Below are 17,681 nucleotides of genomic sequence, written 5' to 3' on the forward strand. Positions count from 1 at the left end.
ATAGAACTGACCGCACTGCTATGATCTTTCCATTTTTCACACTATCCTCACAACCTCTGGAAGTAACATTGTTAGCATGGAGCCAAAACGCTTCAAATTCTTAAGGGCTCTCTGCCTAGAGGTTGTATCTCAACAGGAGCTGGGTTGAGACTTCCCAAACATGTGAGAGTTAAGACAAGTGTCGAGAATGGAGCTCAGGGTGATTACTGCATCAAATCAGGGATCAGCTGTTGTTCACCTGGTAGTCATTTTCATACATCATATAAGTTTGGTAAAACAAATCTCATTGAGCGGAGTTGATCTCAACAGGTTCCAAAAATGTCTGATCCATTGCTCTAACCCCTTCACATCCTGTCTTTCAAACATCATGCTAAAATAACATCACAAGTGAAAAAAAACATTTCAAATAAAGTCCCACGGACAATTAAGAATTTTCTGAAAGTTGATTTGTTAAGCATAATATCACTCACATTTGGAGACAAATAAAAATTTCCACTTACGAATTTGTTCCACTAATTTTAGCATGACTCCTCCAACATGAAAGTCCCCTGTTACTCTCAAATTAAACTCCAATGGCAAATCTTCATTTGGCTGATCCACTTGAACATTCAGTTCCCATGAAGAGGCTCCACAATCATTAGAGGATGACATCTTATTAGGATCTAATTCCAGCTCTATCAATGAAAAACGTACAAAATTTACAAAAATTAACATTTAAATTCTTCGTGATCATTTGCACAGCAACAGATTTTGTGTAGCCTGTTAGGGATGCCCTTGATTGAGCAGCACAAAATGGCCGACGGCTGCCCACGACTAATGCAGCAGAACATGGTTGACAGTAGTTAGAGACCTACGGAAAATATTTTCTTCATGTAGTCTTCACAAGTAGAACAATAGTAGCTCTGTAGACTCCAGGTTACTGGACTGAGATAGAATGTGCAGCTGCAGTTGCTCAGACACAAGAGATAGATAAGAACACTTCACACTAATTAACTGTTTCTTTTGAAGTATTTAATCAACCTGTTACAATATTAAGAGTAAGTTTTAGATATGATTCTTCACCGAATGATAGATATAGATTCTGAAGTAGTTATAGGTCCACGTATGCACACAAGAATCACTAAAAGCATTAGAGGAAAAGATTCAAACCAGTTTCAGACAGTAAAAGCAGACCCATATCATTACAGGGAGAAATGAGCAGGTACAGAAATGAACAAATATTGGAATGTGGACTGAAAGAACACATTAAGAGAAACCTTTTAGCTAAAGAATTCTAACATTAGGTGTAACCATATAACTTTGTTGGAACTGATCAAAAAAAATATTCTTTTGTATTTCCTGTTATGAGGAATGTTTAAAGTCCTGAAGTGATAGGCAAGTATCCAATTAATTTGCAGTTAACACTGTGTAGCTGGCAACTGTTACTTGAGTACAATATCCATTGTGAAAAACCTCAAGAACAGAGATAAGAGAGTATGCAGGAAACATCATGAAGGACTGCTAATGGACCGCAAGCCTGGCCATCTCCTTGTTGTTCAGTGATATGATTAGCTTAGTTGGAAATCATTGCTGAGGCAAGCTTGAACTGTATAAGATACTGTACCAGACAGCCAATTACAAAGGGATAACCACCACTGCTGACCAATCATAGACAAAGCAGGGGTGAGGAGGCACCGTGCGCACTCTATTCTTGAACTGTATAAGTTAAGACATTCTGAAATTTGTATGCGCCTTCTTGTGTGCCTTCTGGAGAAATGAAGCTGTACTGAACATAAAGCTGCAATAAAGAAAGGTTACCTGAAACCATCCCGCGACTCAGATCCACATCGGAAAATATCAGAGCTAACATAGCCTGACACCGGATAAAGGGTGCACTGTCTTTCATGTAATTCAAATTTTAACCAATGTTATTTTCCAGGAGACAGAGTCAGGAATTTTGAAATAGCATCTGATTAAATTCATAGTGTACCGTGGAAATATAGATCCATCAAATTCATAGTGTAATACAATTGTAGCTCAAGATTGCAGATTAAGAAGGCAAATTATCACGAGGCAAATACAGGGTACAATGTAGTGCTGGATCATCCAAAGCCAGGTTAGCTTCCCACCTGTATCAAATCAGTTAACAACAACTAGTCAGCAACTGGAGGAACGCAATGAGGCTGGACAGCAAAGGAATAATGATCTTCCAAAAGTTTCAAGCATCAGCAAAATCCATTAAATTCTTGTGAACTATTGGGCATTAAATTAACAGAGGACATGATTGGAATGAACTTTTCTCCACAAGCATGCACACACACACAAACAAAAGAAGAATAGAGGAGCTAAATATTATTTAAAAATAGAGGAAGACTGAAGAAAACTACAAAACAGAGTGGTTTTGGAACCCTCATCCATGAATCACCTAAGCCAGCATCCCAGTCCAATGCATAATCGGGAAGGCAAATGAAACGTTGGCCTTTATTTGAAAACAAATGGAAGATAAAAGTAGAGAGGTTTTGCTAAAACTATATACGGCACTGGTCAAGCCATTGTAGGAATACCGTGAACAGTTTCAGTTTCTTGTCTAATGAAAGATATCCTGGTAGTAGAGCAAGTCCAGCCAAGGTCCACCAGGCTGACAACAGGAATGGAGCTATTATCTTATGAGAAGAGGTTGAGTAGATTGGGCTTGTACTCATTGGAATTTAGAAGAATGAGAGGCGACATGTAGAATCATAGAACCCCTATAGTGTGGAAGCAGGCCATTCGGCCCACTGAGTCCATGCTGCCCCCCCCCCCCCCTCTGAGGAGCATCCTACCCAAACCCACCTCTCTACCCTGTCCCTGTAACCCTTCATTTTCCATGGCCAGCCTGCACATTCCTCGACACTATGGGCAATTTAGCATCGCCAATCTACTTAAACTGCACATCTTTGGACTCCATTCCAACTCCAAATCCTCAACTCTTCTGCCTTTTCCCCCCATAACCTTGATTCCCTTCTTGATTAAAAATCCATCTCAAGTCGTGAATCTGCTCAATAGCCCTTTGCGGTAAAGAATTTCACAAATTCACTCCGTTCTGTGCGAAGAAATTCCACCTCATGTCTGGATTAAATGTGCGACCCATTATTCGGAAATTACGCCATAGGTCCAAGACGCTCCCTCAAGAGGAAACCATTTCTTTGCATCTACCCTCTCAAATCCCCCAGGGACCGTGTTATGGTTCAAAGACTTATTGAAACACACAGGATTCTTCAGGGAGTTGACAGGGTAGATGCTGAAAGGTTGTTTCCCCTTGTGAGAACATCGAGGACCAGAGGACAGAATCTCAGAGTAAGGGGTCACCTTCATGAGATAGAGATAAGAAGGAATTTATGATGAATCTGTGGAATTCTTTACTGCAGAGGGCTTTTGACATGCTCAAGGCTGAGACAGAGATTTTTTGGATTAGATTCGATTCTCTACAGTATGGAAACAGGCTCTTCGGCCCAACAAGTTCACACCGACCCTCCAAAGAATAACCCACCCAGACCCATTCCCCTACCCTAGATTTTACCCCTGACTGATGTACTCAACACTATGGGCAATTTAGCATGGCCAATTCACCTAACTGCACATCTTTGGATTGTGGGAGGAAACCGGAGCACCCGGAGGAAACCCACACAGACACGGGGAGAATGTGCAAACTCCACATAGACAGTCGCCTGAGGCGGGAATCAAACCCGGGTCCCTGGTGCTGTGAGGTAGCAGCGCTTACCACTGAGCCACAGTGCCACCCCGGCACTTTAATAGGTAAGGGAAACAAGGGTCATGATGGAAAAGGCATGGAAATGAGGTTGAGGATGATCCAATCAATCACGGGCTCAGTGAATAATGGAGCAGACTTGATGGGCTGAATGGCCTACTTCTGCTCCCATGGTTTATGGTTTTTAACAGCAGAAGTAAGGGAAATTCTGTAATCTGACAGGTTTTGATAAAATATTACAATAATATTTTGTGGAATGTTCCTCCTGCAGGATGTTCGAGGTAGGGGTGACCACCGATGCTCCTGCCGACTTCATCTGCAGGAAATGCAGTCAGCTCCTGCTCTTCACAGAACGCGTTAGGGAACTGGAACTGGAGTTGGATGAACTGAGGATTATTTGAGAGGCTGAGAGGGTGATAGATAGAAGCTACAGGGACATAGTTACGCCAGAGAACAGAGGTAGCTGGGTAACAGTTAGAGGTGGGAAGGGGAGGAAGCAGGCAGTGCAGGGATCCTCTCTGGTCGTTCCCCTCAACAATAAGTATACCGCTTTGGATACTGTTGGGGGGGGGGGAGGGGGGGGAGACGGCCTAGCAGGGATAAACTGCAGTGACCGGGTCTCTGGCACGAGGTCCGGCTCTGAGGCTCAGAAGGGAAAGGGGGAGAGGAGGAGAGCGCTAGTTATAGGAGACTCTATAGTTAGAGGGACGGACAGGCGGTTCTGTGGACATGGGCGAGACTCTCGGATGGTTTGTTGCCTCCCGGGTGCCAGGGTCTGAGATGTCTCGGACCGTGTCTTCAGAATCCTTAAGGGGGAGAGTGTGCAGCCAGAAGTCGTGGTGCACGTTGGCACCAACGACATAGGTAGGAAGAGGGGTGGGGAGGTCATTCAGGAGCTCAGAGAGTTAGGCTGGAAGCTAAAAGCTAGGACAGACAGAGCCGTCATCTCTGGGTTGTTGCCGGTGCCACGTGACAGTGAGGCAAGGAATAGGGAGAGAGTGCAGTTGAACACTTGGCTGCAAGGATGGTGTAGGAGGGAGGGCTTCAGGTTTTTGGACAATTGGACTGCAGTCTGGGGAAGGTGGGACCTGTACAAGCAGGACGGGTTGCACCTGAACCAGAAGGGCACCAATATCCTGGGAGGTAGGTTTGCTAGCACTCTTCGGGGGGATTTAAACTAATTTGGCAGGGGGATGGGATCCGGACTTGTAGTCCAGCAAGTAGGTTAGCTGTTTGTCAGGATGTCCAAGAATGTAGGGAGGCTGTGGAGAAGGTAGCACTAACAGGGAATACTTGCGGACACAGAGATGGGCTCAAGTGTGTATACTTCAACGCAAGGAGTATCAGAAATAAGGTGGGTGAACTTAAGGCGTGGATCGGTACCTGGGACTACGATGTTGTGGCCATCATGGAAACGTGGATAGAAGAGGGACAGGAATGGTTGTTGGAGGTTCCTGGTTACAGATGTTTCAGCAAGATTAGGGAGGGTGGTAAAAAAGGAGGGGGGGGGGGTGGCGTTGCTAATTAGAAATGGTATAACGGCTGCAGAAAGGCAGTTCGAGGGGGATCTGTCTTTGGAGGTAGTATGGGCTGAAGTCAGAAATAGGAAAGGAGCAGTCACCTTGTTGGGTGTTTACTATAGGCCCCCCAATAGCAGCAGAGATGTGGAGAAACAGATTGGGAAACAGATTTTGGAAAGGTGCAGAAGCCACAAGGTAGTAGTCATGGGCGATTTCAACTTCCCAAATATTGATTGGAAGCTCTTTAGATCAAGTAGATTGGATGGGGCGGTATTTGTGCAGTGTGTCCAGGAAGCTTTTCTAACTCAGTATGTAGATTGTCCGACCAGAGGGGAGGCCATATTGGATTTGGTACTTGGTAACGAACCGGGACAAGTGATGGGCTTGTTAGTGGGTGATGGTGATGGTGATCACAATTCTGTGACTTTCACCTTGGTTATGGAGAGAGATAGGTGCGTGCAACAGGGTAGGTTTTACAATTGGGGGAAGGGTAAATACAATGCTGTAAGACAGGACCTGAGGAGCATAAGTTGGGAGCATAGGCTGTCAGGGAAGGATGTCGTGGAAATGTGGAACTTTTTCAAGGAACAGATACGACGTGTCCTTGATATGTATGTACCTGTCAGGCAGGAAAGAGATGGTCGTGTGAGGGAACCTTGGTTGACGAGGGAGGTTGACTGTCTTGTAAAGAGGAAGAACGAGGCTTACATAAGGTTGAGGAAACAAGGTTCAGACAGAGCATTGGAGGGATACAGGATAGCCAGAAGGGAGCTGAAGAAAGGGATTAGGAGAGCTAAGAGAGGGCATGAAAAATCTTTGGTGGATAGGATCAAGGATAACCCCAAGGCATTTTATGCGTATGTGAGAAACATGAGAATGATGAGAATGAGGGTAGGTCCAATCAAGGACAGTAGTGGGAGACTGTGTATTGAGTCGGAAGAGATAGGAGAGGTCTTGAATGAGTACTTTTCTTCAGTATTTACAAACGAGAGGGACCGTATTGTTGAAGAGGAGAGTGTGAAACGGACTGGTAAGCTAGAAGAGATACTTGTTAGGAAGGAAGATGTGTTGGACATTTTGGACAACTTGAGGATAGACAAGTCCCCCAGCCTGACGGGATATATCCTACGATTATGTGGGAAGCAAGAGAGGAAATTGCAGAACCGTTGGCAATGATCTTTTCGTCTTCGCTGTCAACGGGGGTGGTACCAGGGAACTGGAGAGTGGCGAATGTTGTGCCCCTGTTTAAAAAAGGGAATAGGGATAACCCCGGGAATTACAGGCCAGTTAGTCTTACTTTGGTGGTAGGCAAAGTAATGGAAAGGGTACTGAGGGATAGGATTTATGAGTATCTGGAAAGACACTGCTTGATTAGGGACAGCCAGCACGGATTTGTGAAGGGTAGGTCTTGCCTTACAAGTCTTATTGAATTCTTTGAGGAGGTAACCAAGCATGTGGATGAGGGTAGAGCAGTGGATGTAGTATAGATGGATTTTAGTAAGGCATTTGATAAGGTTCCCCATGGTAGGCTTATGCGGAAAGTCAGGAGGCATGGGATAGAGGGAAATATGGCCAGTTGGATAGAAAACTGGCTAACCGGTCGAAGTCAGAGAGTGGTGGTAGATGGTAAATATTCAGCCTGGAGCCCAGTTACAAGTGGAGTTCCGCAGGGATCAGTTCTGGTCCTCTGCTGTTTGTAATTTTTATTAATGACTTGGAAGAGGGAGTCGAAGGGTGGGTCAGTAAATTTGCAGATGATACGAAGATTGGTGGAGTTGTGGATAGTGAGGAGGGCTGTTGTCAGCTGCAAAGAGACTTAGATATGATGCAGAGCTGGGCTGAGGAGTGGCAGATGGATTTCAACCCTGTCAAGTGTGAGGTTGTCCATTTTGGAAGGACAAATAAGAATGCGGAATACAGGGTTAACGGTAGGGTTCTTAGTAAGGTGGAGGAGCAGAGGGATCTTGGGGTCTATGTTCATAGATCTTTGAGGGTTGCCACTCAGGTGGATAGAGCTTGTAAGAAGGCCTATGGTGTATTAGCGTTCGTTAGCAGATTGAATTCAAGAGTCGTGAAGTGATGTTGCAGCTGTACAGGACTTTGGTTAGGCCACATTTGGAGTACTGTGTGCAGTTCTGGTCGCCTCACTTTAGGAAAGATGTGGAAGCTTTGGAGAGGGTACAGAGAAGATTTACCAGGATGTTGCCTGGAATGGAGAATAGGTCATACGAGGATAGGTTGAGTGTGCTAGGCCTTTTCTCATTGGAACGGCAAAGGATGAGGGGTGACTTGATAGTGGTTTATAAGATGATCAGAGGAATAGATAGAGTAGACAGTCAGAAACTTTTTCCCCGGGTACAACAGAGTGTTACAAGGGGACATAAATTTAAGGTGAAGGGTGGAAGGTATAGGGGAGATGTCAGGGCTAGGTTCTTTACCCAGAGACTGGTGGGGTATGGAATGCGCTGCCTGTGGGAGTGGCAGAGTCAGAATCATTGGCAACCTTTAAGCAGCAATTGGATAGGTACATGGATGGGTGCTTAAGCTAGGACAAATGTTCGGCACAACATCGTGGGCCGAAGGGCCTGTTCTGTGCTGTATTGTTCTATGTTCTATGTTCTAATTTTACACTGAACTTTTCCTATATTAGCCCTGCTTTGAAAAGGCTGGCAGATGATGCAAAGTTTCATTTTCCATTTACCAGCACTGATCTCTACAAACAAAAACGACATTTTCGGTGATATAAAATGATGCAGGTAATCAATTCACTCCCACTTAATTGTCCCTTGGTACTATTGATCAATGTAAGTTCTTTACATTTGCAGATCCATCTAACTTTCTCGCATATCATTTTAAGCAGATGAATTGGTGGATAAAGATGCAGAACTCAGTCACAGAAAGGTTTCTGTTTTCTGCATCAGCAGCAAGACTTACGTGTAATGAACACATGCGCAGTACAGCATATATCCCTTCTAAGCTTTCCTCCATTGTAGCTCAAACTAATACTCTTCAAATGAACAGTTACTCTTTTAACATTGTCATACATCCATATCTGCATGTACCCAGTCTCATCTCCTCTAGGTGAATCTGCCAACTAATGCTGTATCACAAGTAGTTTGACCTTTGTGAGTTTCGTCTTACTGAACCTCACTTCACTGAGGACCCTTATGATTGCAGAAGACTTGTTTATTCATTCATAGGATATGGCTAGATCAGCATTTATTGCCATTTCTTAATTACCCAGGAAGTGGAATAGAGTTACATGTAGGCCAGATCAGTTAAGGATAGCAAACTCATTCCCTAAGAGGCATTAATGAACCAGATGGAGTTTTCCTGACAATCATTTCACGTTCATCATCAGACCCTTAATTCCAGATTTTTATTGAATTCAGATTCCACTACTGCAGGATTCGAACCTGAGTTCACAGAACATCACTTGGATCTCTGATTTAATAGTCCAGCAATCACACCATGAGGCCGTCACCACCTCCTAGAGGACCTAGAGGATATCTTCTGCACAAAACAACAAAGGCTATCCTCTGGTATATTTTTGGATGACTTCCATTGTCACAATGTTTATGTCCGACAAATGTTAGCCACCTCTGAATGGTCAACATAATCAAAAGAACAGAAATCCCTATCACCAGCGAACCTGTCTGGATTTTCCTATACTCTAATTATTCATAGAGTCATACAGCACTGAAACAGACCCTTCAGTCCAACCAGTCCATGCCGAACATAATCCCAAACTAAATTAGTCCCACCTGCCTGCTCCTGGCCCATATCCCTCCACACCTTTCCTATTCATGTACTTATCCAAATGTCTTATAAACATTGTAACTGTGTGTACATCCACCACTTCCTCAGGAAGTTCATTCCACATGCGAATCACCCTCTGTTAAAACATTTGCCTCTTATGTCTGTCTTTTTTATTGCGTCAGTTGTATATGGTAGAAATGACAAATAAAATCCACTCTACTCTTCGCTTTAAATCTCTGGCGTCTCGCCTTAAAAATGTGCCCCTTAGACTTGAAATTCCCCAACTTAGAGAAGACAACTACCATCAAGTCTATCCATACCTCTCATCATTTTACAAACTTCTTTCAAGACACCTCTCAACCTTCTATGCTCCAGTGAAAAAAGTCCCAGCCTTCCTTTATAACTCAAACCTTATGCAGTGAGAACTCCGGAACACAGATTGAGCTGCCGCTGGAGTCTACAAATATGAAGGTGAGTTTTAATGGCTTCAAGCGTAAAACATTTCTCCACTCTCACCTTTCACTGCAGTGAAAGGTAAAACTTCCAATCTTGAAGTACACGACAAGAATAGTTGTTATAGAGGGTACACAGAGAAAATGCAATTTTAAATAGTCACAAATTGCAAAGCTGTGAATGCAATGAGCTAAAGTATCATTCAATGTACTGGCATTGAGTGGCAGTAACTGTAAATTTTCTTCAATCATTTGTTTACATTGTACATAAAGTGAAACATTCTCTGAAATCACATTGCAATCACATTGCATTGGCAGACCAGGCTACAAAAAGCAGAGGACAAAAGTGAGGACTACAGATGCTGGAAACCAGAGTTTAGATCAGAGTGGTGCTGGAAAAGCACAGCAGGTCAGGCAGCATCCGAGGAGCAGGAGAATCGACGTTTCGGGCAAAAGCCCTTCATCAGGACCTTCATCATTCCTGACGAAGGGCTTTTGCCCGAAACGTCGATTTTCCTGCTCCTCAGATGCTGCCTGACCTGCGGTGCTTTTCCAGCACCACTCTGATCTAAACACTAAAAAAAGCAGAGGTAGAGTCATCCATAGCTCTGAGAATGAATGAACGCTCACTGTGGCAGAGCTGGCTACAAAGACATTAGGAAAAAATAATAACCAAGCTAACCTCATCTTCCTCTCCATAATTATGGAAAGGTGTAGCACGTGCTTCCAGTGCGGAATGTGCAAGTGGAACTTCATCACTTGTATGCTAAAAAAAGGTAAATGCAAATTCTCTTTAACTCCACCTATTGAAAACTATGACTTTTGCAGCTTTATCCTTGTTCAACAGATCAACAGGGTATAAAGTTACCTCTTTCTACACCCAATGCATTATTGGAAATTTATAAACAGATGAAAGACTCAGTACACCACAATAATTTGAGTTCTGATGAATGATTTGGGGAGTCTCTGAGCTTTTCTGCAGCTTGTTTGCAACAATCTTGCAATATGTTTTGACTTCCTCTCAGTCAGAGCTGCCTTGTGCATTATTACAGAGCTGTCAGTCTCATGGTATCGAAGATTTTTTTTTCTAACTCTGACATCACTTCCTCATGCCTCCCAAGTAGACATCAGCCTACTTCTGTACTCTAACAGAACACAAATAGGAGCAGAGGCATCTCAATTCTGGCAATTACACCCACAAAAACTGTACATCTGGTTATCTGGATGGCCTCAATATAAATGCTTGGCTGAGTTCCAAGAACTCACTAATGGTTTATATGTTTACATAGACTGCAATAGAGTCCAGGTTTTGATTGATAGAAATCTTAAAAAGTTACAACTTAAAAAATTTTTTTTTCAATATCTTGTACATTTATTTGGGCAAGATTAAGAGTTGCCAAGTGAGGTAAAGACACTACTTGTGGCATTGTCTAATTGATGCTTTCAACATCAACACTTACGAGCAGCAGTCTTCATCAAAGCAGATTTCTTAATACAGATGGTTCTCCTAAAACGCATATTGGCTGTAAAGTGATTTGTGACGTGTGGACTTCTTTTTATAATAAAGTGAACTCCCGCTCACTGTTATGTGATTCCATCCCCGGCACTTACCTGAACAGCAAAACCCAGCCTCAGTAACCTCTGTCTGAAAAATGCAAATTCAGTGTGTTCGGCTAAAACAGGAAAGCAATCAGCTCTGCATGCCTTGAAACTTAGCTTGTAACTGGGAAATCTAGTCTACATTTAGAATGAACTTTATTTCAAACACGGGGAGAATCTTGAGGAGGATAGGATGTCTGCATCATGTGATCAGTCGGCTTGTGTGCTTTCTGGTGAAGAGTTTTGTGAAAGGTACAGTGCTGTTGTCAGTGATTTTAGTGTGAAAGTGTTGAACTGGGGAGGAAAAAGTTAAAAATCACACAACACCAGGTTATAGTCCATCAGATTTATATGGAAGGACTAGTTTTCAGAATGCTGCTCCTTCATCTAGTTACCTGAAGGTGCAGTGCTCTGAAAGCTAGTACTTCCAAATAAACCTGTTGGACTATAACCTGGTGTGGTGTGATTTTTAATTTTACCTGCATGTAATTATTTTTCATGAGCATTTCAAGGTCTTTCCATCAGATTTGTACGTCGCGTTGGCTCTGAACATACTGCGTACTGGCCGAGAATACATAGGTAAGATTGTTTACGTGTAATTTCAAATAATTCCTGAGTATGGCCCACAGCTTCTCTGAGGGACTGTGAACCATGAATCCTTGAGAAGCTGGTCATTCCCCATAAAATGTGAAGGGTTTGGGGTTAGGGGAGGGGACAAGGGGAAATGCAGTACCTATCCCCACAGTGGGACAATCCCCAAGTCAGGAATTCAGGACGAAAGCGCCCTTCCCACATGTGGCTTTAACCTGGGCCAGTGAAAATTGTCGAAACCCTGAACTGAAGTGTCAATTGGGTCATGCCCGCCATCTTTAAACACCAGCAAAGACACTTGTCTCCAATGAAAATCTAACTTTTTTTGCTTTTGTATCCAATTTATCAACACGATTCATAATAATGAACATTTCTGTTAGGTCACCTCTCAGGTTTCTTTCAAGATGAACAATTGAAGAACAAAGAACAAAGAAAATTACTGCACAAGAATAGGCCCTTCGGCCCTCCAAGCCTGCGCCGATCTAGATCCTCTATCTAAACCTGTCGCCTATTTTCTAAAGATCTGTATCCTTTTGCTCCCTGCCCATTCATGTATCTGTCTAGATACATCTTAAGTGACGCTATCGTGCCCATCTCTATCACCTTTGCTGGCAAAGCATTCCAGTCACCCACCATCCTCTGTGTAAAGAACTTTCCACGCATATCTCCCCTAAACCTTTCCCATCTCACTTTGAACTTGTGACCCCTAGTAATTGAATCCCCCATTCTGGGAAAAGCTTCTTGCTATCCACCCTGTCTATACCTGTCATGATTTTGGAGATCTCAATCAGGTCATCCTTTCTAATGAAAATAATCCTAATCTATTCAACCTCTCTTCATAGTTAGCGCCCTCCATACCAGGCAACATCCTGGTGAAACTCCTCTGCACCCTCTCCAAAGCATCCACATCCTTTTGGTAATGTGGCAACCAGAACTGTATGCAGTATTCCAAATGCGGCCAAACCAAAGTCCTTTCCAACTGTAACATGACCTGCCAACTCACCTGGTAGAAGACAGAGGGTGGTGGTGGACAGTTGTTTTTCAGACTGGAGGACTGTGACCAGTGGAGTGCCACAAGGATCGGTGCTGGGCCCTCTACTTTTGTCATTTACATAAATGATTTGGATGCAAGCATAAGAGGTACAGTTAGTAAGTTTGCAGATGACACCAAAATTGGAGGTGTAGTGGACAGCGAAGAGGGTTACCTCAGATTACAACAGGATCTGGACCAGATGGGCCAATGGGCTGAGAAGTGGCAGATGGAGTTTAATTCAGATAAATGCGAGGTGCTGCATTTTGGGAAAGAAAAACTTAGCATGACTTATACACTTAATGGTAAGTTCCTAGGGAGTGTTGCTGAACAAAGAGACCTTGGAGTGCAGGTTCATAGCTCCTTGAAAGTGGAGTCGCAGGTAGATAGGATAGTGAAGAAGGCGTTTGGTATGCTTTCCTTTATTGGTCAGAGTATTGAGTACAGGAGTTGGGAAGTCATGTTGCGGCTGTACAGGACATTGGCTAGGCCACTGTTGGAATATTGTGTGCCATTCTGGTCTCCTTCCTATTGGAAAGATGTTGTGAAACTTGAAAGGGTTCAGAAAAGATTTACAAGGATGTTGCCAGGGTTGGAGGACCTGAGCTACAGGGAGAGGCTGAACAGGCTGGGGCTGTTTTCCCTGGAGCGTCGGAGGCTGAGGGGTGACCTTATAGAGGTTTACAAAATTATGAGGGGCATGGATAGGATAAATAGGCAAAGTCTTTTCCCTGGGGTCGGGGAGTCCAGAACTGGAGGGCATAGGTTTAGGGTGAGAGGGGAAAGATATAAAGAGACTTAAGGGGCAACTTTTTCACGCAGAGGGTGATACGTGTATGGAATGAGCTGCCAGAGGATGTGATGGAGGCTGGTACAATTGCAACATTTAAGAGGCATTTGGATGGGTATATGAATAGGAAGGGTTTGGAGGGATATGGGCCGGGTGCTGGCAGGTGGGGCTAGATTGGGTTGGGATACCTGGTCGGCATGGACGGGTTGGACCGAAGGGTCTGTTTCCATGCTGTACATCTCTATGACTCTAACTCTTGTACTCAATACCCCTTCTTCACCACTTTACTGACCTGTGTTGCCACCTTCAGGGAAAAATGGACCTGAACACCCAGATCTCTCTGTATATCAATTTTCCCCAGGACTTTTCCATTTACTGTCTAGTTCGCTCTGAACAACATCAAAGGCTTAATGAAATGCTGAGGGCAATGAGGAACCTTAATGCACCTTGTCAGATAACAACACCAATGATCTCATTCAGTCTTGGGTTTGATGCTGTAGGCAAGGTGGAAGACACAAAAGAAAGAATTTAACAGACATTGACATGTGCACACCATCAGTTATTGAATTGACATACGTGGACCTAATATGCAGCAGCACGAGAATGGGAGGCTTAACAATCTTAAGGACTGCAAATGTTTTGGTGTGTAGTGAACCCTCAAATGGTTCTCCCCAAATATCTGCTGCCATCACCCATTATTATTTATCCAAATATCAATCTCCAGGTAAATCTTAACTTAGTGCTAATTACAGCCGAAACTCAATCCTACCAGCCAGGTCAGTTCAAACGCATTCAGCACTCCCTGACAAAAAAAAATAGCATTGGAACTAATGTTGATATTTATTGATTTTACACCAAAACCTAGCAAGGTTTCTCACACTTAGATTTTCTCTCCCTTTTTGATATTAATAACAAAAACAATAAAGCACATTCCGAAAGATATATATTTTTTAAAAACCTATCAGATATAATAAAGCTGCTGATCGTTAAGTTTCAAGGATTTACCAAGTAATTGTCAAGAATCAAATTTAGTAAACAACGTCCTCTTTTGTAGCAGGGTTCAAGAAAGCAAAACCAATAGACTGTCTCTCTCTGGTGATTAACTGCTTTTCTTTGCTCTGTTCCTTCATCAATGGCAGAGTGTGGGTGCCAATACTGTAAGTACAGCTCACTTCTACCTAGCTTTCAAAGTACATCATATTCCACACCAAGTCCCAATATTCAAATCTTCACTGACACACTCTTCTCCACAATAACATTGTATTAAAAATTGGAATCTTTGTGTTGGCATCCTTTCCCTGTCCAGCTCCAGTAATTAGGCCTTTTGAGGAATCTCAGACCCTTCTCCTTTGTTTCTGACACTGGTAGCCATCTTACCAGGGTCTTTGCTCTGAAATGTTTTCCTAAAATCACTGTGTTCCTTCGTACATATCTTGCTTGAGACTCTACTTAACATACACCTCAGTCAGCTTTTTGCGAGCTGTCCCAATACTGTATTATTTGACTCAGTATTCACTTTTTAAAAAATGACTACATCCGACTAAATCTTGCTGGGGTCTTTTTGGTGATATTCAAATGCAAGTTGGCATTATCAGCACATAAATCTGTCAAAAGAGAAAGTAAAATACATTTGGGGTGGCACATTGGCTTAGTGGTTAGCACTGCTTCCCCACAGCGCTAGGGACTAGGGTTCAATTCCAACCTTGAAAGATATACGTATAGAGTTTGCATGTCTGTGTAGGTTTCCTCCGGGTGCTCTGGTTTCCTCCCACAGTCCAAAGATGTGCAGGTTAGGTGGATTGGCCAGGCTAAATTACCCCATTGCATCTAGGTGGATTAGCCATGGTATTTGCAAGCCCTGGGGGTGGGTCTGGATGGATGCTTTGGAGGGTCGGTGTGGACTCGATGGGCTGAATGGCGTGCTTCCACACTGTAGGGATTCTATTTGTTGTACGTAAAGACAAAGGGAGGATAAATCAATGATTATTAACTCTCTATTGACAAATAAATTAGAATGTAAGAATGGTGCCACACCGAGCAAAGATTTCAAACAATTTGTCGAGACTGAAAGCGGCAAAGTTCAAATTCAAAATCTGGTTATCCCACATTCCTTATGACAATTTTGCAGACAGAGAAAAAAATGTAATGTAAACTGAACTTTGATAGCACCGGCTGTTCAGCAAGTGGTTACTTGTGTAAAGTATTCTCGGGGCTATAAATACAAGATTGTTGAAAATATTATCAACCCTTTGGAAACTAGTGAAGTGCATAACAAAGGCTCTATTGAAATGGAAGAAAAATTAAAGGCGTACGTTTATGAACAATGCAGTCGGGGAGGGGGGGTGTGGAGGCAATCGAAGGTAGGAATCAAAGACACAAAGGATCGTTTTCTTAAAAATATATGTATAAAGAGAGAGGTCAAATAGCCGAGTCAAGAGGCTGAGAGAAATACAAGGGCTTGCACTAAAGGAGTTCCCTTCAAAATTGCAATTCAAGTTGAGTTTGAGAAGTGGACAGAGTGACCAAAATGTAGCAAGAACTGACAAAAGGGTGTGGGGTCTTTGAGGGATGATAAAACTCTGGGGAAAACGATGAACTAGAAGACATTTCCAACACCAGCCGCCCTCTCTCGTGTTGTCCCCTCGTGAACCTCTTTCGCCCGCGCCCCTGTCAAATGTCGTCAAGAGACGGGGTTTTTTTTCGCAAGTCACAAAAACACAACAACAAAGAAAAGGTGAACTCACCTTGAACAGGAGACTCAGGGAAAGAGAGAGGTCATAAAACCAAACCCACTCGACATTCAACTTCGATATAAATCCCTGCTGCTTGTGCAAAAAAAAACAAAACATCAAAAGCTGTCCAGTTCTTGTTTTAAAACTCTCTCAGTCCGTTTTGCATTCTGAGCCAATCCTGTCACTGAAACGCGGCGCTGAGAGTCTGGGAGGAGGTGGAAGGTGAGAGAGATTCCAAACCATCCCCTGAAGGCATGAAGATTTTCAATAACTTCCTGTCAGCAAAGGTATGCTTTCTGTAAATCCCGGAACCTCTCAGCTGCACGACACAGCTTCTCCAAAATGTGGAGTGGTGTTGAGTGAATCTTCATCTTTCCCCACCCGCCCGCAATGTGTTCTTGATGGTTAAGTTGGGAGTACTGCGGTTACAAGTCAAGTGTGACATATCAAGTGAGTTCACAGATCGATAGGGTAAATGCAACTGTACGGGGTACGGTTCAAACCCCTATTTTAGAAAGAAGAACACAGCAGGACATAGGATTGAACACACAAGATCTCTACAGGGTGGAAGCAGGCAATTCGGCCCATCCAGTCCACACTGAACCTCTAAAGAGCATTCTACCCAGATCCACCCCATCCCTGTAACCCTGTAGTCCCCATGGCTAATGCACCTAACCTACACATCCCTGGACACTTTGAGCAATTTAGCATGGCTAATGCACCTAACCTATACATCCCTGGACACTTTGAGCAATTTAGCATGGCTAATGCACCTAACCTACACATCCCTGGACACTTTGAGCAATTTAACATGGCTAATCCACCTAACCTACACATCCCTGGATGCTATGGATTATTTACCATGACTAATGCACCCAACCTCCACATCTATGGATGATGGGAGGAAACCAGAGCACCTGGAGGAAATCCTTGAAGACAATGAGCAAACTCCACACAGTCCCCTGAGGGTGGAATCAAACCCAGGTGTCTTGTGCTGTGAGACAGCAGTGCTAACCACTGATCCACAGGGCTGCCCTGTGATGAATTGCACCAACATGTCTCATTAACCAGTTTTACTGTGTTTTCCCTCTGGGAGAACTTTTTTTGTTTGAAGGATACCTTTCCAAATGGATTAGTAATTGTCAATCTCCATATGAAACTGTTGCATGTAAATAGATGCTTTATTAAAGTATTTACTGACGATATCAGGTAGATGAGCCTATTTTTGGCAGGGGAGCTGATAATTAGTAGCAGAGGTGAACATAGAGAACAGGGGGTGGTTGGGAAACACACCATGGTGAGAGATCAGTCACTGCCAGATCAGTTGTCAATTTTAAATCTGAGATAGGTAATTAAAACAACTGCACTGGGGCTGGTATCCTGTCACCAAGTCACCCTGTATTTACACATGCACAGTACATGTATTCTGACCAGCCAGCTGAGAGCCAGTCCCTGGATTGAGGAGACTCTCTGATACACCT

At 43.4% G+C, this 17,681-nt stretch overlaps 1 protein-coding gene across 1 annotated transcript in view; it reads right to left on the reverse strand.

The window, feature by feature from the left end:
* Positions 1 to 16,546, reverse strand: part of fermt1 (FERM domain containing kindlin 1) — a 98,699-nt gene extending 82,153 nt beyond the window's left edge. The window contains exons 1-2 of the mRNA XM_043696578.2: positions 16,213 to 16,546; positions 501 to 674 (exon numbers count right to left, since the gene is read on the reverse strand). Coding sequence (XP_043552513.2) covers positions 501 to 651 — 151 coding nt within the window. The 5' untranslated portion in view covers positions 652 to 674; positions 16,213 to 16,546. The remainder of the gene's footprint in view (positions 1 to 500; positions 675 to 16,212) is intronic.
* Between the last annotated feature and the right edge of the window lie 1,135 nt (positions 16,547 to 17,681).

The sequence above is a fragment of the Chiloscyllium plagiosum genome, unplaced genomic scaffold (assembly GCF_037043375.1).
Source record: "Chiloscyllium plagiosum isolate Xiang-an unplaced genomic scaffold, Cpla_swu_hap1 HiC_scaffold_10, whole genome shotgun sequence".
In the NCBI taxonomy this organism is placed as follows: domain Eukaryota; kingdom Metazoa; phylum Chordata; class Chondrichthyes; order Orectolobiformes; family Hemiscylliidae; genus Chiloscyllium; species Chiloscyllium plagiosum.